This window comes from Alosa alosa, chromosome 8 (genome assembly GCF_017589495.1).
Source record: "Alosa alosa isolate M-15738 ecotype Scorff River chromosome 8, AALO_Geno_1.1, whole genome shotgun sequence".
Lineage (NCBI taxonomy): Eukaryota > Metazoa > Chordata > Actinopteri > Clupeiformes > Clupeidae > Alosa > Alosa alosa.
Window position 1 is genome coordinate 28538315 of NC_063196.1, and position 23988 is coordinate 28562302.

Consider the following 23988-nt stretch of genomic DNA (forward strand, 5'->3'; position numbering starts at 1 on the left):
TTTACAAGACAAGACAAGTTTACAAGACTACAAAGCAGCACTGTCCCTCAGTGGGCTACAGTAGTCCGGTACTTTACCGCCCCCTTGTGGCACTTGGTAACATTGTGTAAATACACAGCTAAACCACTAAACAAAAAGAAAATAATTTGCAACCATATACCACTGAAAAGCTCCTATAAAATTAGTGTAACATAGCCTATTTAAAAAAGCTCTCACACATACACAATGCCCTCATATGCACAGCTGAAAAATTACTCTCAAATATTATGTGAAACCGAACCATATATCAAACATAAACATACAGCTAAAACACTCTCATGTAAACAACTACAAATTGATTTGCTCTCATATACCACTGAGCCAGTGTTCCACGCCCACGACAGGGCATCATACTAAACCTGTTTTATTTTCTTTGTCTATGCCCTCACATGACAAAAATGTGTGATGGACTTTCCAAACTCGCAGCTGAATATTTCTACAGCCTCTTTAGTAAATTTCCCATTGCAATGAATGGGAATTATATGGATTTAGGTGAAACAAACTGTACACCTAATACATTTTGGTCAGTACCATGAAGGGAAAACTGATTCAACCAACAAAAAATAAAATAATCTGAAAGCCCTCTTCCCTCTCTTTCCTCCTCCACCCCGTCTTAAATGTGAATAGCTTAAATGTTATTCTATTGCTGTAAGTCACTTTGGAAAAATGTGTCTACCAAATAAATACATGTAAATGATGCATTTAAATGATATCCTGAAAAGCTCACACACATAGAAGTGAAAAGCGTTTACATACACAAACGAAAAACGATCAATAAAAAAAACATTATTTGCTCAAATACACAACTGAACATCTCTGCGTAAATGTGTAGACTTTTGAAACACTAAACTTATAAAATGCATTGATACACAGCTGAAAAGTATCCTCCGTCATACACATTTGAAAAGCACTTAAACAAACAACTGAAATGCTCTCACATAAACAACTGAAACATAATTTCCTCACATACACAACTGAAGGTTTCAGCCTTCCCTTCCTATAATAACATCCTATTCAAATCAGGCTTGTCCTCTGGTTTGAGTGCAGTTGATGGAGATATGGGTTCTGTGTGGTAACAGCTGGGTGTTAAGAACCCAACACAACAACAACGCTACAAAGACCTCTGGTGGCAGGAGAGGGAACTCCATGGCCCTTAAAGAAAAAGAGGAGAACACCACATTAACAGGTTTCTATCAACACCAAACATACAAATGCTTAGGTGTGTATTTAATTCTAACAGAGGTAATTGGTGCCTAGAGGATCACCTGAGAAACAGAGACAGTCAGAGAGAGAGAGAGAGAGAGAGAGTATATCAGTATATTCTACACTGAGACAGGTGGAGTCGTATCAGTCAGAGCGAGATATACACACATCAGTAGAGTAAAGAGTGTGGAGAGCAGTGTGTATCTGCAGTATACTGGGCCTTCATGAAAATCAAACACACTATAAAATGTGTATGTGTGTGTTTTACGAGAGAAAATGAGAGAAAGGACAGGTTGTATCAGTCAGAGGAATGTGTGGAGTAGTGTGTATCTGCAGTAGTCCACTCACCTGATCTCTTCCAGTGGATGAGCACAACTATGATCACAGCCACAAACAGACTGATAGTGGTAGCAACTCTAATAGCCACATGGACCACTGAGAGAGAGAGAGAGAGAGAGAGAGAGAGAGAGAGAGAGAGAGAGAGAGAGAGAGAGGAAAGGGAGAGGGGAAGAAAGGAACAGATATGAGCAGAGAGAAGTGTGTGACCACAGAGAGTCTGTGACCTGAGGTGACACAGATACAGACACACACACACACACACACACACACACACACACACACACACACACACACACACACACACACACCTGAAGAGTCTGATAAGGCTCCAGGAGTAGAGGATGGTACTAGAATGGAACTGTTGGAGTCACCTGATCCAATAAAAAATTGATTTTAAGACATTGCACTCAGTAATCATGGATTATAATACTACAATGCAACATAGATTACAGTCCACACATAATCTCAGATTATAGTCCTAGACTATACATATACTATACAAATCCAAAGAGCATAGTCCTATAACACAAAATCCAATAGGTCATTCCAATATTATAGTCCTATAATACAAAATTTAATTGATTAGGCTACAGCCCTGGGGCCCTATTCACAAAGAATTGTAAGGCTAAAAGTAGCTCCTAACTGGCGAATTTAGGAGCAACTCCTAAAAATAATGGGTCTAACTTTAGGACTCCTAATTTTTCTCACTAAAAGTAATTCACAAAGCATTTTAGACCTAAAAGTAGCACCTAAGTCTGGGACAGCTTAAAAAGAAGGACTCCTAACTTAAATCTAACAAACAGCTTTTTTGGCATTTCGCGTCGCGATGTTTTGAAATCCTATGCGGCTACAGGAGCTTCCAATCGCGAGGGAACAATTTTGTATTGTAGGCATAACTAAAGATGCAATAACGCCACCAACAACCAAAACTACTCATTCTCAACATGTAAATATGTCTCATTGTGAATCAAATTAAAATGTTCTCCTCTTTGCAAACGTATAGGCATAGGCATATGGTGACAGATTAATTTAATAATGTTGCAAAGATAGGCTACTGCATCAATCCGTATGTTTCATTATGCTACTAGGCTATTTGTTTTGCCTTACTCTTTATTCATTTAGGCCTTTTTATTCAGTTATTCATCATCTTCCGTCCTTTGCACTACTTGTGTAGCGCACGCATTCTCAGACCTGTCACTCATCATCGTAAGGGAGGTGTTTGGAATCATTCCCGCGTTACAATCATCAGCCAATCAAGGTGGCTACTTCAGTCAAGCTCGTGCATGAGTAATGACGTCATCCATAGCAACGAAGACTCACTCTTAGTTTAGGAGTTGTTATTTTTCCTTACTAAGAGTAGGTCTGAAAGGCTTTGTGAATAACCTTTAAGAGAAAACTCCTAGCTAAAATTAGTGTGATTTAGGAGTACTCCTAGTGGTAAGATAAAAGGCTTAGTGAATACGGCCCCTGAAATATATAATATTCATCTGGCTATTTATCATTAGATTCAAAGTGTAATTGTATAGTTTACAGTATTCCCACTGGTGTAATTACTTCACTTCATCTCTTGTTGATAAATTGAAATGAAAAATGTGTGATCATCACTTACCTCTGACTCCGATGGTGTAGTTAACAGAGGTCTGAACCTGCCCTTCTTCAGTCAGCTGGCATGTCCATGTCCTCTGAGTGTGGTTCTGGTTTGGATCTCGGAGCTCCGTCGTCAGGGTGATGGAACAGGGAGATTCTCTGCAGATCCGGTCTTTGTTGTTGTTCTTCACCTCAGCCCCTGCCTCATCCACCCAGCTCAGACTGACTCCTCTATTTGCCACTGATTTTCCACAGTTGTCAAGTGTGTGCAGGAGGCAGGTGAGAGTCACATGACTGCCTGCATCCATCTCAGAGTCTTTCGGGGAAGCAGACACTGCAGGAGAAATCATTAATGGATACAAATGATCATAATGATGAATATTAATTTGAAAAGTGTTCCTTAAATATTACAAACACACTTTTAATGTAGTGCATGTGCCTTGTGTGAAGTGAACTGTTGCCAAAACTATTAGGAAACCTACCCTGAAGCACAGTGAGATAAACTGGAAATATTAGGAAACCCACCCTGAAGCACAGTGAGATAAACTGGAACTATTAGGAAACCCACCCTGAAGCACAGTGAGATAAACTGGAACTATTAGGAAACCTACCCTGAAGCACAGTGAGATAAACTGGAGCTTTTGACGCGTGTCGTGGTCCATCCTTTCTCAGGAACTGCTGACAGATGTAGAGTCCAGCATCCTCGGTGGTGACATTAGTGATGTGGATAGAGCAGTCAGAGAGCAGACTCAGTCTCCCAGCTCTGTGTGTGGCTAAAGTCTTAGAATCTAAAGTCTTTCCATATACAAACAACCTTGCGCTACCTCTAGTGCTGCTATAAAGCCATGTAGTAGAGGAGCAGTTTGGATCAAGCACATTAGCACAGGGTAGAGTAGCTGTCCCACCTGCACTGGAGAACACAGTGGGGCTGTTTCCTCCTTGAGCACCTAACGAATAGACAGACAGAGTTGTCAGTGATGAAGGACACCTACTATTAGACCTGCATTTCTAATATAGTCTCTGTGTTTGGAGGATATCCAAAATTGTATTAGAACTCCACGTACATAGAAATGTTAACACTATTCGGTCATCATTGTTTTACTATTCAGAGGATTCTGCTTCCAAATCAATGTCTCATGTAAAAGATCATGACAGCTAGAAGTGTTGGTGTATTCCTATCTTTGAATCACTTTGAATGATCCAGGTAAGTACTTTACTAATCATTATTAAACACAGGTTGATTTCTATTCAATATCTAATTATGGTCTATCTGATGTGATTCTCTACTGAGGAACAGAGCAAAAGAAACGGGGGAGGGGGAGGAGATTAAGAAAGAAACTGAATCAGGGGGAAAATGGTGACGTAAAATGTCTCACCTGGGCATTTCACACTGTTGCAAATGTTGGTAATAATATCATTAGCATTGATCAGCAAGTTGAAGTCTTTCAGAAGGTACATATGGTTCTCCTCAGGATCTGAGACAATTAGCCTCAGCTCATTGTCATCGCTATTCACACCTGTTGACCAGTACACCATCATTTACAGTATATAAAGTAACACAGTGTAGGTAATTCCTGAATTAGAGGGGGGGGGCAAATTTGTCAAAAACAACAAGAAAAGGATAATGCTCCTACCAGCGACAACAGCTTTACATAATGCAATCACTCATCCTCAGTCACTGCACTGCACTTTAAAGGTACACTTTGCAATATTGTCACCTTAACATAACCTTTACAGTAAACAAACTTGTAACCTAGCCATACAGCATAGCCGTAGCGAGCTGCTAACCAGTTAAATAAAATACCCAAATGTTAATGAAAATGATCAACATTTGTTTTGTTTGTTCAGATGTCCTGTGTTAACAAATTCATGGCTAGCTTGTTGAATTGGAGCCTTCACTATGTGATAATGTAATTGTCCCATTCTTGCCCCATATAGGATTTCAGCTACTCAGTCTGGGGTCTTCTTAATTGTGTTTTTCATTATATGTGTGAAGATGTGTGCAAAATTCATTATGGCATTGTTTTCCTGAAATATTTATGGTCTTCCCTGAAAAAATACATTGTCTGGACAGCAGTATATGTTGCCCAAAACCTGTGTACATCATTAAAATTGATTGTCCTTGCCACATGTCCAAGATGCCCATGCTCTATGCACCTCCATACCATTATAGATGCTGGGTTTGAGCACTTTTACAAGTTGGACAGTCCCTTTCCCTCTTTAGCCTACAGAGGATACATAAGGAGCAGAGTGCAGTGACTGGCTGAAACTGTAGGGGGTGGGGAGTGCCTTCCATGCAACGCTGCCTTGAAGACTATGTTGGGGGCTTAAAACACCATTGAGCCCCCCAGATAGTCTGCGAGCACACTCCACTAGCTTCTTGGGCGCCGCCTTTAAGGGCATTGATTAAAAAGGGTTCAGTAATTAAGTACGCTCAGAGGCAAGTTCCCATAGGTGATGTCTCGTATTCTCCTTTAGAACCGAGATTACAGTACTAACCGGACGTAGAACAAATGCTTACCAATAGCATACATCTCAATGCCCTGATCACGAAGATTCTGGGAGCTGAAAATAATATCATCCTGTGACCTGCCATCAGTGATTAGCACTCCCATTTTACTGGATTTTTCTCGCATTCCAACACTGGCTTTGAAATTTGTCTGGAGGATATATTTCAAGGCCAAGCCTGCAAGGTGATAGAAGTTTGAGTAACGATTTCTAGACAAGGACATTTCTATGCAATGTAATTTGTGTCTATGGTTGTAATAATAATACATGTCAGAATGCATTTCAGTTGAATTCTACCAGAATAAAAAAAAAACACCTAAACATGACTGAGTCTCGGTGCACCTGTCATAGTGTTGCCACCTCTGTATGGCAGGTCGGCCACAGCCCTCAACAGCTCAGTTCGGGTCTTGTGTGTGTTCAGGTGCCACTCAGTAAGTGGGGCCCCAGCGTACTGAACCAGACCTAGTAATGGATAGAAAAGTGACTACTTAAACAACAATATACAGCACACAGACCTAATGTAACAGGGAGATTTTTGCATTCAGTAAATGTAGCAATTTGTGAAAACTTCACCAATTTGGACTCGATCTGGGCCAATTTCAAAGATGTCAACCATATGACTGATGAATGTCCGGATGGTTTGGAAGTTCATTATTCCAACACTATAAGAACCGTCCACCAACAGCATGATATCAGCCTGAGCTGTCGTCTTGCATGTAGAATCTATGTGGCCAAAGAATAAACAGTTGGAATCAGACTGCTACAGTATAGGCCTACTATTCACATCTGAGTATGTGTGTAAATTTTGAAAAACACAGGTAAAGGTTTACAGGTGTTACACAGCAGATTTTACATGGTATATATTTAGGCATCTCCAAGTGTCTCATAGCCTATCCAAAATCACCAAATACAAAACAACACATCAATTACTGAATATCAAGTGTGTTTACTTTTTTCATGTATTATACCCTACAGCAAAGCATCCTGACTTAATTTCTGGGCAATATTATGCATTTTCTCATGGGAATCTAAATAATGGTCTTTACCCTCTCCAAAATATAAAACCTATCTACCAACCTACCAACCCAAAACCTATCTACCAACCTACCAACCCAAAACCTGTCCAAATAAATGTAAAGTAACTCCTAAATGTTTTAGAAATGCAGTAATGTATTCTACTGTAAGTGGATTGTAAATGGAATTGCACTTATTTGTGAGGTTTCCTCACATTTGTCCCTGCGATGTCAGTCTTCCGAATAAGGGACTGTTTGTTATTTATTGAAGGGGCCACCGGAGGAAAATAGGGGAGGGTCATGTCTTTTTTTAATTCTTTGTTGAGGGGAGGGTCACCCAACTTTTTTTTGTCTATGAGGGTCACCCATCTTTTGTATTCATGAAAACAACAAAAAAATCAAAGTGGCTTGTTTGATTGTTGATTTCTGTCGCCATATAACGTTCTCTTTCGTTCCATAGCTGTCAACATCGAACACTGAAAATAAGGGCGATTTCCCGGGTTTCTCATAACCTGACCCTAGCCAGATGAATGTGTTCCGCTTAGCTCCGCCTAGCTTCACTCACATCCATCTGGGACCTCTTCCATTGAGAGTGATTTCTCCAACCAACTTTATGGTTTAGCCAATCAGGACGCAGGGCGGGAGTTTCATAGATGTGACATAGTGTAGAAGCGACTGTGAGTCTGTTATTAGAGTCACGGGTTGGCTTTGATGTGAGTGGTTGAAGTAGCACGTCAATAGATGACGGACAAGTGGCTTATTCAATCATATGCAAGCATTTTTTGATTAGGCCCAGCCTTCTGAAGCAACACTTCAATGGATCGGTTCCAGATGGATGAGTGGAGCTAGGCGGAGCGAAATTCATCTGGCTATTGCCAGGTTAGGTTTCTCACGAAAAATACGGAAAATGTCAACACATTGGAAGGGTTGGAGCAACAAAGTAGCCTAGGGCCTACTTTATTTACGACTAACAGCCTATATTCATTTGGTCAACTTTATCCAGCCCTAAAAAAGCTAAATTTACCTTTGGTTTACTTGTAGTTTACCGTGTAGCCTAACTTTAAACAGTGTGCATGCTTAACATAGTAAAGCATACTTGTGCTTAATTCATCCACACATCCAGCTCCTAACGTTTTGACAAGCATTTTTACCAATTGACCTTGTTCCTGCCCATCTCTAGCTTTGCTGTCTCCATCCTTTCTGTTTTTGTTGTTTGCAAAAAAATATATAGTATTTATTGGTAACCAGCAACAAGTGCAATTTGTCACTGTCATTCTCTCTCGTTCGCAAACAAAAATGTGTTAGCCTACATTCCAAGTAGCAGTGCAGAATTCTGCTTCATAAAGTTTAACAAATACATTTGGTTATTTCATAAAAATAGCCAGTTTATGGTCTACAGTGTAGAGTTGGTAAGTTATACTAGGCCAACTTGGAGTGAATATACAAACAGGGGAAATTCTTTGTCTACTAGCTGAGTAGCCTGATAGGCAGGTGCGCACGTAGACATAGCTTACGGCCGAACACTGCAAGCGCCAATGAATCGTGCTCTCACGACAACCACGCTGTTAACTTAAATAGGTTAACATCACTATAAGTTCGCATTCAAGCAAGCAAAATGATGATTTGAATACATCTATTTCACTGGAAGGGCAAGGGGGTAACAACAGGACAACAACACAGCGACAGGCCAGATGGCAGGACTAATGTTATGAGAATATTACAGTAATATGGGATATTACGGGGAAATATGAAAACGGCAAGACAGCGAGGGAAAATACGTGATAAACCCGGAAAAAGTTGGCATGTTAGGTATGTTTCGGTCCGTGTGATTATTTGTGAAATTGTGCAAACAGCCTTTTCAAGTCATTTGAGAAGGAAGGAGTGGTAGCATGCAAGCTCCGAAATTGACGCTCGTCTGAGAAATGGAGTTTTGGATAATGTTCAGCTTCGGCAGCTTTACCAAGACTGTGGAAGCCTATAGACGAGTCAATAGCAACCAGTTCATGTGTTGAATTTTTTTTTTTCAGTGGACAATTCGGTTTTAACATTTCAATAGTAATCGCCCACACCACCCTAACATATGAAAACTCCTTTTAAAGTTATTGCACACCTGAAATGATCCATGATCTGACAAAAAAGGGTAATGCGCAGTCCTGCTCAGTCATGCATGCTATAACATTTTCAGCGCTATTATACGGCAGTTGCCTACGGAGGAGAAAAGGCCTGTGAGCTAAAGCAATTGTTTTTCAGTCCTTGAACAATCATGCAAGAACCGTATTTGACGAACATGGAATGGCCACAGAACTTTTGCAAAGATATGCTTCCATTGGCTACACCAGACAAGCAAGTTTCTTCCCCTTTTACTGTCTATGCGTGCGAGCAGCGTGTATGCGCTCCGCTTCCGTTGTTGTTTAAAGATTGAATGGGAAACGGATTTGGAGCCAAAGGCTAAAATTTAACGCAGCTACAATTTGTAAGGTATCACCAATATCAATTTAATGTTACAGATGTATGGCTACATACATTCTTAAAATGGTTCTGGTCTAGACTTAAATATCTATTGAAAACTTCACAATTGAGCGTTTTCTGCAGGCGACCTGTTGGCTATTTTTAGAAAGTGCGCTGGGGGCGCCTCATAGCCGTCCCGCGGGCTACCTGTGTGGTAGTGGAGACCACTGGCCTAGGAGGTCCACCTTTTTTATGTATGTTGGTCTTAAGAGGGCATGTCAACCCATCCCATTACCACTTATTTCATGTATAGCGCCACCTAGTTAAAAATTAAAAAGCAAAAAATTAGGTGTTTTCTTCACAATATCTCTGGCTGACATGATCAAAACTGCACGAAATTAAAAGTGTAGGATCATTATGACACCCTCCGAATGCATGCCAAGTTTTGTGTACTTTCGTTCATGGGGGCCTTACAATAAAATAATGTATGTGTACATTTAGTGACGTACACCAACAAGGATTCCCGGGACACTGAAAGACCGGGGTACACAAAACTTGGTGGGCATGTAACCCCACATGGATAGCATGGAACCGTCGTTTTTTGTTTTGATCTGTAGCCCCCCCGCTGGACTGGACCCCCCGAAAGGAGGGTAGGGCAGACCCAGTTCTCTGTGAATATCTTGAGAACTGTAGGGACTAGGATGACCATTTTTTTTTCCATTATGTTTGCCTCCAGGGTCATGTTAACCCATTTCATGTGCACACATGTGCACAAACAGATACACACACACACATACATTCACAGTAATCATCATTATGATACATACTCACACAGTAGACATATGTGCGCTTGCATGCACAGGCACATACGCAGGCACACACACACACACACACACACACACACACACACACACACACACACACACACACACACACACACACACACATAACATAAACATGTACATGCACACAATTCAAGAATTTCTCAGAATTATGAACAGGCAAGATGGAGGTGGGGTTGCATAAAATGAATTTTACATGTGAAATCTATGAACTAATCATGTTTTGGTACTTGTTGTCTAGCAGATATCAGTGAGAATTGAGTGTGGATAATGCAATTTAGTGAGACAGTTAGAATCATATAGGCCTTTCAGCGTGATTTATTTTTGTGGAAAAAATGTGCTGGACTGGGCGGCGGTCATGTTTTGTACTGCTCTGCGGTACATCTAGTTTTCCTTAGAGCAACATATGCTAGTAATGTTGTGAGGATTGTCACCAGAGGTGGACGAATTCCTTTACTTAAGTGAAAGTATAGATACAGCATATCAAATATTACTCCAATACAAGTGAAAGTCAGACTTTTAAGTTGAAGTACAGAAGTATTTGCTTTTAGTTTTTTTTTTATGTATTGTAATGTAATATTTATTTGGTCATATTAAAAGGATATACATCCTTTTGTCAGTCATAGGACTTCAAGAGACCTTTTAGTTCCTTACATCCAACAAAAACATTTCACCTATTTCCATAAGTTTGCAACTGTTCAAATGGATGCAATAATATAATTTAAATCATTATTCATTCTCTTTTCACAAATCTAAAATATTTTCACTGCCGAATACAAACCCAGATAACTTAATTATGAATAGATTATTTATCGTTGTAATAATGTAGGCTAAAGATTTAGCTATGTGGTAAATGCAGGTGATTGTCTAATGTCATTCCAATTTCGATCCATTTGATCATGGAGGATAGCCTGGTTAACCCTTAAACAGGCAAGAGTGAAAAAATAGTAGTAAAAAATAATTTTATGTTACATTCTGTCTCATTTGCACCTAAGGAAATCATTTCCACTGTCATTTTTTTAATATTTGGGATACTTATTTATGCATTTATGAGTTGTACAGTACCCTCCAGAATTATTGGCATCTCTGCTACAGTTGACTAAAAACTGGTATAAAAAATAATGTGTGATTTATTGTAATCTCACAATGAAAACCTTGAAGGGAAGCAAATTTATTTTGAGTAGGAAAATCTCATACAGAAATAAATATTTTTAACAAAAACACGTCGCTCACAATTATTGGTAACCCTTGCTTGTAATACCTTCTTAAGCCTCCATTTGCCAATAAGACAGGTTGTAATATTCTCCTATGACACCCCATAAAGTTAGAGAATGCAAAGCAAGGGAATTAAGACCGTTCGTCCACACTTGTGCATTCTCCTCTTTGACTCACCCCACTGTTTTTCTATGGAGTTTAGATCAGGGGACTGAGATGGCAATGGCCAAAGCTTGATTTTGTTGTTCAGAAAACCATATTTGCTTTGTTCTTGGCAGAGATTGACAGATTTCCTTTCAAAATGTTCAGGTTTTTTTGGTGTTCATGATACCATGCACCTTAATTAGGTTCCCAAGGCCTTTGGGAATAAAAACAGCCCCACAATAGCACAGCCCCTCCACCATAATTCTCATTAGGCATGGGGTTCTTTTCAGTATAGCCATTCTTCTATGTACGCCAAACACACCTAAAGTGTTTCTAGCTAAAGAGCGCAATTTTCATTTCATCTGACAATAGACCACACTTACAGACAAAGTCACTGTACCATTCAGTAACTCCTGCTGTTTACATTGGTATTTAAATGACTGGGCAGGGTTTTACCTGGCATGCCCTCTTAATAATCTATTAGCAGTGAGATCACTTTTGAAGATTTTGTTGGGGACTTGGTGATCCCAAGATGATACTGTACCTTTGTAACTCTCCAACAGTGGTTCTTATGGAATTTTTGGTTACACTTTACTTGACAGTATCAACATAAGAGTGACATGACACAGTCATAAACGTGTCATAAACGTTTATGACATAACGCTTCGGTCATTAAGTGTCATTCGGTTTTTGTCAGAGGTGGGACCAAGTCACTGTTTGGCAAGTCACAAGTAAGTCCCAAGTCTTAGCAGTCAAGTACAAGTCAAGTCCCAAGTAAATACAGAGAAGGGCAAGTCGAGTCCAAGTCCAAGTCACATCAAAGCCAAGTCGAGTCCAAGTCCAAGTCCAAGTCCCAATCTTTTTCAAGTCCTAAACAAGTCATCAGGTACTCTTCACTTAAAGGACCAGTATGTAGGAAATAATGGAAAATAAACTGTAACCATTCCAAAAATGATCACCATATGTTGTCAGAGAGTAAAGAAACACGATGAATTGACGAAATGGCTTATTTGACAATATTACTCTAATCTGTAAAACCCTGTAAAACCAATGGAAAAAACGAGTTACTATCGTTATTATTAGACTATCGATCATAATTTTAGCACTTCCATCTAATCCACAGTATATTTTTTTTATAAATACAGATTAAAATATGTTCAATGTTTCTGTCTTGTAATCTTTTACGACATATGCATGCACATACCTGTGTAATATACACATGTGCATACCTGAGTAATCTGTACAAAACGGATAGCTACATGACACTCAGCACAGCTGCAAATATATATATTGTTTTTCAAAATTGCGGAGCCCACTGTAAGGATGAGTAATAATTTGACTGATGGCAGTTCACTGCGCTAGGCCACAGATTTGCCTGCAAACTATTTATTAGGTTGTCTGCCAGTGGCGACTCATAAGGGAAGCCAAGGTCAACACTTTTATATTATTTAAAATATAATAATGACATTAATTTTGTTTTAAAGTATTCATTTCTTAAGAAATACTACACATTTGATGCTGTTTATCTCATTTGTAAATGGTGCACTGTCACTTTAAGCCCATTGTGTCATTGTGTGCCACTGTCCACACTTTCTCATAATGATCTTTTTTACCAGCTCCATTCAAATATAGCCTATGGCTAGTCCACAAACTCAAACATTGTTTGTGCCACATGTATAGCACAATATTAACAATGATAAGCATGATATTAAGTTGGCACAAACAGCTTTCATTCCTTTGGAAAGAGAAGCATGTATGACATGATGCTTGCTTGACATTTTCTCTTTGCAATTAAAAGTGAATTATGAGCCTGGTAGCCAGTAGCCACCTAGCTACAGTAGCTGAGTGGAAGGCGTTTCAATCGGCATATCATGTGCTTCATGTAAATACTTCAAGACTCACCAGTTCCATTACACAAAGGCAAAGACAACTCTTCATAATATTCTTGTCCACTTTCCAAATCACAGTGAGTGCAGCTAGTATGTCATAGTGACCTGGATCTCATAGTTTATAACAGTACAGTAGGCTAGTGAGAACCGGATAAATTCACAATCTCCTCTAATCTCGTATTTGTTGCCTTCACGATTTCCTTTTATATGTTTCTTATATTTAAAAGAAGATATCAATCATCATCAACAATGACAAGCCAGCTGGAACCTACTTGTTTTCTCTCCCTCTCGTGCGTTCTCAATTAAATGCAGTAGGCTAGCATAAGTTCAAGTTGGATCTTAATGGAGAGGACTCGAAAAGTATCATCTTTATGTAACATGCTGTTGGTGCATTTTGACATTAAACGTTCTCTAACAAGAGTGCAAATCAGTTTGCAGTAAAGCTACCAGTGATTGGCTAAATGTTGGTCCTTCCTCTGTCTCTTGGTGCCCTACACACAGTGCGTAATGTGTGTGGGGGTAGCGGCAGTACGGAACTGTGCTCTGGCCGCTTGTCTCCGCAATTTTTTTTTTTTTAGTCGCGGAGGGAAAGCGGGGTGACTGGTCCACGATCAGGAAATTTAGTTTTTGATTCGAGACATGTCAAGTCATCACAAGTCAAAGAGGCAAGAGTCCAAGTCTGGTTTTTGTCATAACAAATTAGGGTTAGGATTAGGATTAGGATTAGGGTTAGGGTTAGAGGTTAGGGTTAGGTGTTAGAGTTCATGTGTCATGACAGTGTCATGTGTTCATGACACTGTAAATTTAGGCATTTCAACAAAGTACATAGTTGTCATAGACATTTTCTGACTTGCAAATGTCGAAACACTTTCTTTTTATTTCAAGTTAGGGCATTCACTTGTCTTTCCGATGTTGAAAAATGACTAGAGAATGTACTGTAGCCTTTGTGTGACTTTATTTCCATACAATAGTGAAAAAGAAAGTCATGAACTAGTTCACAGACACTCTGATTAACTTAAATAAATTGAAATTAGATAGGAAAATGTTTCTGTTAGGTTTTGTATATAAGATTTTTCAGGGGTGCCAATAATTGTGAGCAACGTGTTTTAGTTAAAAATATTTATTTATTTGTGAGATTTTCCTTTTTCTCAAAATACATTTGCTTCCCTTCAAGGTTGGATTTTTCCTAATCTGTTTTATTATGAGTTTACAATAAATCTCCAACAGATTATTTTTTATACCGGTTTTTAGTCAACTTTGCCAAATTTGTACAAATGTCTATAGGAGGGGAGCCATTTTCTTCAGCATGAGCTCTTATTTGTGGCCAATGAGGTGATATATCCCAGCACAACCCACACCCCTTGCAGTGCAAAGCCAGCTGGGGGCACTGTGGTTGTAACAGTTTGACCATCTGACAGATGTATTGTACATACTGTATGTTGATGTGGGCTATTACCTACATTTGTCTTGCACAAGCAGAGCATAAGCAATCAAACACACACTAATACACTAATGTGTAGAGGTACTAGCTCTACACATTGCAGATTACACTGCAGATAAAGATAAACTAGCGACACAGAACAGAGATGCGTCTATACAGCTGAACCAGAAGCCTTATGAAAAGCAAAGGGACTTGCACATGTAAGCATCTGTGTGCTTGACTCAGTGTCTGTTAGCCAGAGATAAAGCAGCCCAGAGAATTCAGAAAGCATGTAGAAGTTTTCACACTCACAAATACAGTAAACACACACACATACATAAATACGTACTTTCAGTGAGGCTAGACAGAGGAAGTCCAATGATCACTGCGTCAAACATTGAGACAAAGAAATGAACACTATGTTATATTAATGATTATAACGGTTTAGAATATTTCTAGTCATAGTCACACATCATAGTTGCAATAATATAGCTTGTAATACATGAGTTAACATGGAAAATGCTGATTGAAAATACATCTTGAATGTATTAACATCATGCTTCACATGAAAAGAGTCCCCGCTAGGGTCTCTTGCTGTGGAGAGAGGGCAAAGGCTACCAACGTTCATGAGAGGAACAAACTGGTCAAGTAAATGAATCTAAAAGATAAAATTGAAATAGATAAGAGCCAGGCCAATAGTTATGCTGTAGGTGAGATTATATGAATTAAATTGAATTGTAGCCTCTACAGGAAGCCAGTGAATGGGAATGAGCAGGGACGATACAAGTGTCCTTTTTAGGTCCAAATGTACGGTCATCCATATCTGGGGGCTGTTTCTACAAAAGTTAGCTGTGTCGTTATTAAACTACCATGGTGCGACACAACTTTCACTCAAACAACTACGTTGTAACACCTGTTCCTAGGAAGCAGTGTACCTGTGTCGCAAAACATCACGTTTGAACAGCGTAGTTCCAACAATGTTGTTGATGATGCAGTGATACATATCATTGGTGGAAGAAACGGTGGCAACATGTGTAATACCCCACCCCCCAGACCACAGCCTAAATCTGTGTCGACATTTTTCTAACATAAACCATAAGAGATTAATGCTGGCATTGCCACCATTGTCATCAGCAAAAGCTAAACCAATTGTGAGCAAATAAAATAGTTTACTTAAAGGAATACGCCACCCCTAGGTGAAATTGGGTCACTCCCCGCAGTCCCTAGAGTTGGAGGAGTGAGCCAAAGCGTTTTATAGCCGACCCAGCCATTGTCCTAATCTACAAACAGCCCGGTTAGCTTTAGTTTAGCGTAGTCGCTGTAATCCGGCAATATCAGCTAGCATGTCGTTGCAAAAGTGAATCAAATAACTGTGCCAACCCATGCCAACCCATGCCGACTGAAATGGAGTGTTTGTGCTTTCAGACCATATCACTGTTATGCTAATGCCCGCATACAGACAAAGGGTAAAAGCGAACAAACCGGTTCGTAAGCAGGTAAAAGTGTGGCCTGAGGGAGCCTCCGATGCTCTTCAAGACTGCTTTGACACAACAGACTGGGAAATGTTTAAGCAGGCAGCCACTTACAACAACCGGACAGACATAGAGGAGTATACAGACACTGTAACCTCTTGCATCACCAAGTGCATCGATGATGTGACCCACACAAAAGACATCATCACTCGGGCTAACTGGAAGCCATGGCTGACAGGGGATGTCCTCAGGCTGCTGAGGGCCAGAGACAAAGCCTACAGAGCTGGGGATGAAGCTGGCATGAAAACAGCGAGAGCCAACCTGTCCCGTGGCATCAAGGAAGCAAAAAAGGAATACACTCACAAGTTAACCACCCACTTCAAAGACAGCAGGAACGCACAAAGCCTATGGCAGGGCATTCAGGCCCTCACGGACTACAAGCAAGCGCCACAGAGCGTGAGAGCAACATCCCTCTGCTCAACAACCTGAACCGCTTCTTTGCTCGCTTTGAAGCACAAAACAGCACCTGCCCACAGAAGACCCATCCCCCTCTACATGAGCAGCCCCTGTGCCTCTCTGCCGACAGCGTGAAGAGGACACTTGCTGCTATCAACACCCGTAAGGCAACAGGTCCAGACAACATCCCAGGTCGCGGCGCTGAAGGACTGCGCGGGGGAGCTTAAGGATGTCTTCACAGACATCTTTAACACTTCCCTGAAGCAAGCCATCGTCCCATCATGTTTCAAAGCTGCCACCATCATACCTGTGCCAAGAAAACTGCTCCATCCTGCTTCAATGACTACCGCCCTGTGGCACTGACACCCATCATCATGAAGTGCTTTGAGCGGCTTGTCATGTCACATATCAAAGCCATTCTCCCCCCACCCTGGACCCCTTCCAGTTTGCATACCGAGCCAAGCGGTCTACAGAGGATGCAATCTGCTCTGCCCTCCACCCAGCCCTCACCCACCTGGAAAAAAGAGACTCATATGTGAGATTGCTGTTTATAGACTTCAGTTCTGCATTCAACACCATAATACCACAACAACTCATCTGCAAACTTCGACAAACTGGGACTCAGTACCTACCTCTGCAACTGGCTACTGGACTTCCTCTGTCAGAGGCCCCAAGTAGTACGTGTTGGCAACAATACCTCAAGCAGCATCACACTGAGCACAGGGGGCCCCCAAGGCCGCGTGCTCAGTCCGCTGCTCTTCACCCTGCTGACGATGACTGCACTGCAACCTACAGCAACAATCACATAGTGAAATTTGCTGACGACACAACTCTGGTGGGTCTCATCACCAAGAGGCGGCGGACTCAATACAGGTTGGAGGTCGACCATCTGACCCGCGTGGTGCAGGGACAACAACCTCCTGCTGAGCGTCAGCAAGACCAAAGAGATTGTTGTTGACTTCCGGAGAGGTCACACCCAACACCTGCCACTGACCATCGACGGTGCTGTGGTGGGAGAGCGAGCAGCACCAAATTCCTGGGGGTGCACATCAGTGAAGACCTCTCCTGGACCACCAACACTGCATCACTGGCTAAGGCTCAGCGCCGCCTGTACTTCCTGCGGAAACTCAGGCGAGCAAGTGCTCCACCAGCCATCATGACCACATTCTACCGAGGCACCATTGAGAGCATCCTCTCCAGCTGTATCGCTGTGTGGGGCTGAAGCTGCACTGAATACAACAGGAAAGCCCTGCAGCGCATAGTGAACACAGCTGGAAGGATCATTGGTGCTTCACTCCTCCCTGAAGGACATTTACACCACCCACCTCACCCGGCATAAGGCGACCAAAATTGTGAGTGATGCAAGTCACCCCGCTCACAATCTGTTTGATCTACTGCCCTCTGGGAAGAGGTACAGAAGCCTGCGCGCCCCCGACTACCAGACTCACCAACAGCTTCATACACAAGCTGTAAGGATGCTGAACTCCTCTCCCTCCTCTCCCCCTCCACCCTCAGCTACATAACATCCTGGACATTGGACCCACAATGGCCGCCTGCACTACTCAACTTGCACACTTGAACACTTCCACACTTGTACACTTTACAACTTGGTGTTGTTGTCCTGAAAACACAACACTTCTGCTGCTCTTACATAACTTGTAACCACTATGCCACTTTCTTTATTACTTAGGTCCAAACAGAACTACCCAAGCCTTTTATTGGCCTGACTTTGCACTAGTATTTTATTGACTGTCAATGCACAATTTCAACCAAATTTTGCTGCTCTTATTTTTTCATTATTATATGTGCCCTCTTATTTACTTATTTACTTACTTTTTTGTTTACTTGAATGTTATGTTTGTCTGTGGACTTAAATAGGTAAAATATGTCTTGTCTTCACCGTGGGATAGTGAGAAACGTAATTTCGATCTCTTTGTATGTCTGGAACATGTGAAGAAATTGACAATAAAGCTGACTTTGACTTTGACTTTGACTTTGACTGTGCAGAGTGGGATAAAATACTGCCATCGATGGTGGGCAACGCTCCCGAATAGATGCTGCATGATGTCTTTGCACCTGGCAGCGGTGCTTTGCCGGTGCTATGCCCACACTTGCTATGCTTTCTGCACAGCACAAACACTCCATTTCAGTCGGCATGGGTTGGCACACTCCACACTCACACCACCAGTTTGTGTTTGCTCTCGTTCTCTCATCCGACTCTCCTTGACTAGTCGCAACGTCCTCTCTTCTCAGATCCAAAGCTCGCAACTCCTCTTCAGTGAACTCAGGTTCGAAAAGGTAGGGTCTTGGATCTTGGTAGGCGAAGTCATCATCTTCGTCTATTGTGTAATCTTCCATATTCATCGCCATTAGAACTCTTAGAGAAAGCCCACTTGTCAGTGTCAGCCTAGTAGCAGAGAACTTGGTAGTCACGCTGGTGTACTGCCGGAAGTTGAGGGTTTTCATATGCTGCGTGATGTCTTTGGTCCTGGCAGCGGTGCTTTGCCGGTGCTATGCCCGAAAATAGTTCCAAATCTAAATTGGTCTAGTAAATCCCTTCGTGTTAATTTGCATTGATATTTGTACTCTATGTGAATGTACAGGTTACAAGAAATAATTATAAAAAATCTTTACAGCGATTACAGCGACAACGCTAAGCTAAAGCTAACCGGGCCGTTTCCAGATTAGGACAATGGCTGGGTCGGCTATAAAAAGCTTTGGCTCACTACTCCAACTCTAGGGACTGCGGGGAGTGACCCAATTTCACCTAGGGGTGGCGTATTCCTTTAAGCTGATGAATATTTGTCATTATTTGTGTCTATTGAATATCTAAGTGTCATAAAATGTATATCTACAGAAATTTCTGTCTGGTAGATCAATGGTAAATTATCTCTTAGCAGGCTAAGAGTAGGCCTATATGAGACACAACAATAGGCTTTGAAGTATTTACCGGTATGCATGTAATTACTATATCTACATGTACACCCAAAGACCATTCTGAAATGCCATTAGTTCAAAATAATAGTTTCAAATAAAGTTGCACAAATTTATTTGATATTTCCTCGTGTCACTCAGGTCAACTGCACATAGTCAAAAGCAGGTCAACATAGCCTGACCTAGTAATCGAACCCACAATGTCCTTTTAAGAAGTGGCCTGCTCTAGCCACTGTACCATTGGTCAGTGTGCCAACTTAAAGAGTATGTGAATACCATAACAGTAGCAGTAGCCTACAACAAAGGTCAATTCAGAGAATCAAAACGCAAGCCAACATGCAAATTAACATTGCCTAAGTAGCAAGAATGAGCTCAGCAAGGGAGTCAGTATTCCTCTTCATTATCTAGTGAAGAACTCTGAACAATAAGCCCAACAGCATAAGAGTCCGTATTCATCTTCGATATCTTTTCATGAAGAACTAAGTATATCTATCTATACTATACTATACTATAAGTATATATACTCTTTTGATCCCGTGAGGGAAATTTGGTCTCTGCATTTATCCCAATCCGTGAATCACACTCAGCACACAGTGAACACAGTGAGGTGAAGCACACACTAATCCCAGCGCAGTGAGCTGCCTGCAACAACAGCGGCGCTCGGGGAGCAGTGAGGGGTTAGGTGCCTTCCTCAAGGGCACTTCAGCCGTGCCTACTGGTCAGGGTTCGAACCAGCAACCCTCCGGTTACAAGTCCGAAGCGCTAACCAGTAGGCCACGGCTGCCCCAAAACTCCAAAGATTAATCCAACAGCATAGCCCAATCACTGAGTCACGAAAAAAACAATCACTTCATGATTTTTGGTTAGGCTCCTTTGACACTGACGGCAGTACCAACAAGAGCTACCAATGAATGACACAAGTGTGACTGCTCAGGGTCTGTAATTCCAACCACCAAACTCTCCGACCATATTTGCAATTAAGAATTAGAACAGCACCAAATCAATGAACGACGGTTCTAACTCCAAAGATTGCAACGTTGGTTAGCCAACTACCCTTTCTAGAAACGCACCCCTGGATGATATGTGGTCTCAGGGCCTGCTCAAGTTGATGAGGATGTTGTGTGAGAGAACATCTCATCTTCCAAATATTAGAGAAGGTCAGTCGAAGACTTTGAGAAGGAAGTCACATATTCATGTAAACTAAGTTGGTCTTGTTACAGATTTTCTCAGTCACTTTGGTGCTTTTCTCACATCACATGCAACATTTTCACAGCAGTTAGTGCATTCCTCAAAACAATTAGTGCAAACTGCAAAACCTAGTGGATAACCTGCAAAAGCACGTCACTTGCTTAAAATGGATAGTCCATTCCTCAAAAGCAAGTATTCATGTCAATGAAACTGCCAGTGTCATCAAAACGAGAAGTCTTATCGTTTATGAACAAGATGGTCAAATGGCTTTGTCATGTTTTCATTATGACACTTTTTCCAATGCAAAAAAAAAGGTCAGAACTCGGTGACATTACCTGAACATGCTCAAAACAGGACTATACACTACTTGTACAGCCATTTGAAAACTACAGTAAAGTTACACATTGCTGTAGTTAGGGGAGTAAGTAAGTAAATGACACTGAATATGTATGTTTCACATTTTTACTGTACATTATATGCTCTTTACAATTCTACAAGTATTGTGACAGAATTTGATAACTAGTTCAACAATTTTGTAATAACTCAAGCAATGAAATGAAGACTATTAGTTTTATTGGGAACGACTATTCAGCATCCATACGTATAGTTCATTTTGACTGATATGACATTAGCAAATGATAATGTTATAAAACACCAAAGCAACGATACATGTCCAAAAGCATTTGCAATTTGTTCAGAGGAAGGAGAAATTGCTACTATGATGTGCAAAAATGACTACCGGTAAATGTTGTGGATTTTCATTCTGATCTGAGAAAAGCACCAAAGCGACTGAGAAAATATACATACACACACACACACACACACATACACGTATACAGACAAACAGACACACACAGAAAGTGAGAGGTGTCACTCACCAAGCAGCTGAAATGCTGAGGAAGCATCCATGCTCTGCTCCTGATACTGAATGTCCTTTGAGCTCTGTCAGTGCGTTCAGTGCTATTAATCACTCATTTTCCTGCTTTGACCTTATGAGATGGCCAATCAGAAGAGGTCTGAGGTGAGCTGACATTGGTGGAAGAAAGAGAAGAGAGAGAGAGAGAAAGAGAGAGATGAGGGAGAGATGAGAGAGGAAGGAGCAGGGAGAACTTATCTAAGCTAGAGCTGCATGGTTGCTAATAAGCCTACGGTATCTTATGTCCGCAGCTGAATCATTTAAGAGCCTCAGGTCTACTGTGCCATTACAACAAAATACAAGCTGTCCATATTAACAAATCATTAAAGCGATGGTTCGGAGTAATTTCATCCTAGGGTCCTTTGCACAATGACCCTGAGCCAAACACCCTCCCAGAACCTGTTTTCCCTTGGTCGAACCCTGGTCGAGTAGCGCTGTCAGAAACTAATGAGTTTCTGCAGTCGTAATGGTACCAACTTTTATCTTGTAAATTACCCCACTAATAATGCCCTGAATGGTACGAAACTTCTGCAATAGTACAACGATGACCTTTAGTCCAAAAACGAGGCATTAGAAAGTTTGTAAGTGCACCAAGAGTTTATTTAAATAAGACTTGCCTGATTATCTGCTACTATACCGCTGCGTCAACGTTTCTTTCGTGATTTGGGAAAAGCCTGTAAAAGTCCTGGCAGGAATCGATTACATTTTTTGGTATATCCAGTTTTTAATATTTTTTCCCCGAAGTGTTTACAACTTAGTATTAACTAATAATTGTTGCAAACTGGACTACGAACAAAATATTAGTGCATTCCTGGATCTACATCCTTATGCATGCTTCCTGCCAGGACTTTTACGGGCTTTTTTTTTTTACGGAAAGTGGGGGTGCGCACACTAAGCCACTTGTTGTTTCTGTGTAGACAGGCCCTTAGCTACACTTGACAAGCAACTGTGTTCTGTTGTCAGAGCATATACTTTCTGCAGCTTTTCTCAAACTATGGGCCTCCTCGACAAGAGGATTACTCGTACGCGGAGCCACAAAGTTAAATGATGCCGGTGCTTCTGTCACACGTCTGATCATTTGCAGCGGTATTGTGGAACCACGGACTGAAAGAAAAATACACTAAACGTTTCCCCAATCAGGAAATACTTCTTAATTTGGTGTCATCAACTATAAATGCATAGCCTACAATTGGTATGAGCGCTCATGCAATGTGTGTGCGTCCCTGCGCAAGTGAAACTGGAGACTGGCACTGGAGATAACGTGGGCTAGAAGCAACAATATTTAAAACAACAGCGACATAGATTCCTGTAACTATCCCTGGAAACAGGAAGCCGTGGCCTACTGGTTAGCGCTTCAGACTTGTAACTGGAGGGTTGCCGGTTCGAACCCTGACCAGTAGGCACGGCTGAAGTGCCCTTGAGCAAGGCACCTAAACCCCTCACTGCTCCCCGAGTGCCGCTGTTGTTGCAGGCAGCTCACTGCGCCGGGATTAATGTGTGTTTGCTGAGTGTGTTTCACTAATTCACGGATTGGGATAAATGCAGAGACCAAATTTCCCTCATGGGATCAAAAGAGTGTATATATATATACAGTACTTATACTTAGAAACTGCATAGCATCGTAGTCTTTGAATTGACATTAATTATATGCAACACAATTTATTTATATTCCCTTTGCATACGTATACAAACATGATTGGGGTAGACTTCAAAAGTTTTTTAATTTGATTTTACAGTTCTGTCATTATTCTGTGTCTTTTACATTTACATAATAGATAGTATAGTTAGGCCTATGCATTAATAGCCCAGTGATACCTTGAAATTAAGCTGTTGTCTATTACATCCAAGGTAGCCTACTGTATATCGTAGTAAATAGCCTATTGTGGTGACAGCTTTAAAAACATTCACTTGTGGGGTGAACACAAACCACGGGCTTGCACAAATAAGTTAATTAGTGAGATGATCTGCATCTCCGTTCACCTAAAGCTATGGTTTTGCACATAATTTCTGAAATGTTTTCTTCATTGATAACATGAGATATGTCTCCATGTAGGGTAGTTTCAAGCAGTGAAGTGATAGCAGGTAGATAATGTAGGCCTACATGCCACATGAGCCACACAGAAGAGGGCACTGTTTGTTCTGTTCTGTCCCTCCTAAACTGCATTAAAATGGTGTGTTTAGCAACCAGAATTTCAAAGATTTCCTGGGGGAGAAACCCCTGGACACCCGCCAATATCGTCCGCACCCCCAGAACCCCACCCCCACCACCACTTTTAAAAAGCTTGATACGCCTCTGCTAATGCTTGATGCATAGCCTAATGTTTTTGTTTTTAAATAGGCCACAAACAACAACAAACAAATTGAAGCTTGAGACT

General features: G+C 41.1%; 1 protein-coding gene across 1 annotated transcript; it reads right to left on the minus strand.

Annotated features, from left to right (window-relative positions):
* Positions 1–820: 820 nt before the first annotated feature.
* LOC125299491 lies at positions 821–21601 on the minus strand. The gene is made up of 11 exons (XM_048250775.1): positions 21576–21601; positions 14997–15032; positions 6250–6399; positions 6019–6138; positions 5690–5854; positions 4545–4685; positions 3780–4115; positions 3191–3502; positions 1890–1952; positions 1591–1677; positions 821–1191 (listed from the first exon to the last, which is right to left on the minus strand). Exons 3-11 carry the CDS (start codon positions 6362–6364, stop codon positions 1151–1153), a joined length of 1380 nt encoding a protein of 459 aa, XP_048106732.1. The 5' UTR covers positions 6365–6399; positions 14997–15032; positions 21576–21601; the 3' UTR covers positions 821–1150.
* Between the last annotated feature and the right edge of the window lie 2387 nt (positions 21602–23988).

Coding starts and splice junctions, on each gene's coding strand:
- LOC125299491 (XM_048250775.1), bottom strand. CDS start 6,364: ATGCTGTTGGTGGACGGTTCTTATAGTGTTGGAATAATGAACTTCCAA. Junction 5,855..6,018: donor AGGTGGCAACACTATGACAG/GTGCACCGAGAC, acceptor ATCACCTTGCAG/GCTTGGCCTTGAAATATATC. Junction 3,503..3,779: donor TTATCTCACTGTGCTTCAGG/GTAGGTTTCCTA, acceptor TTTCTCCTGCAG/TGTCTGCTTCCCCGAAAGAC.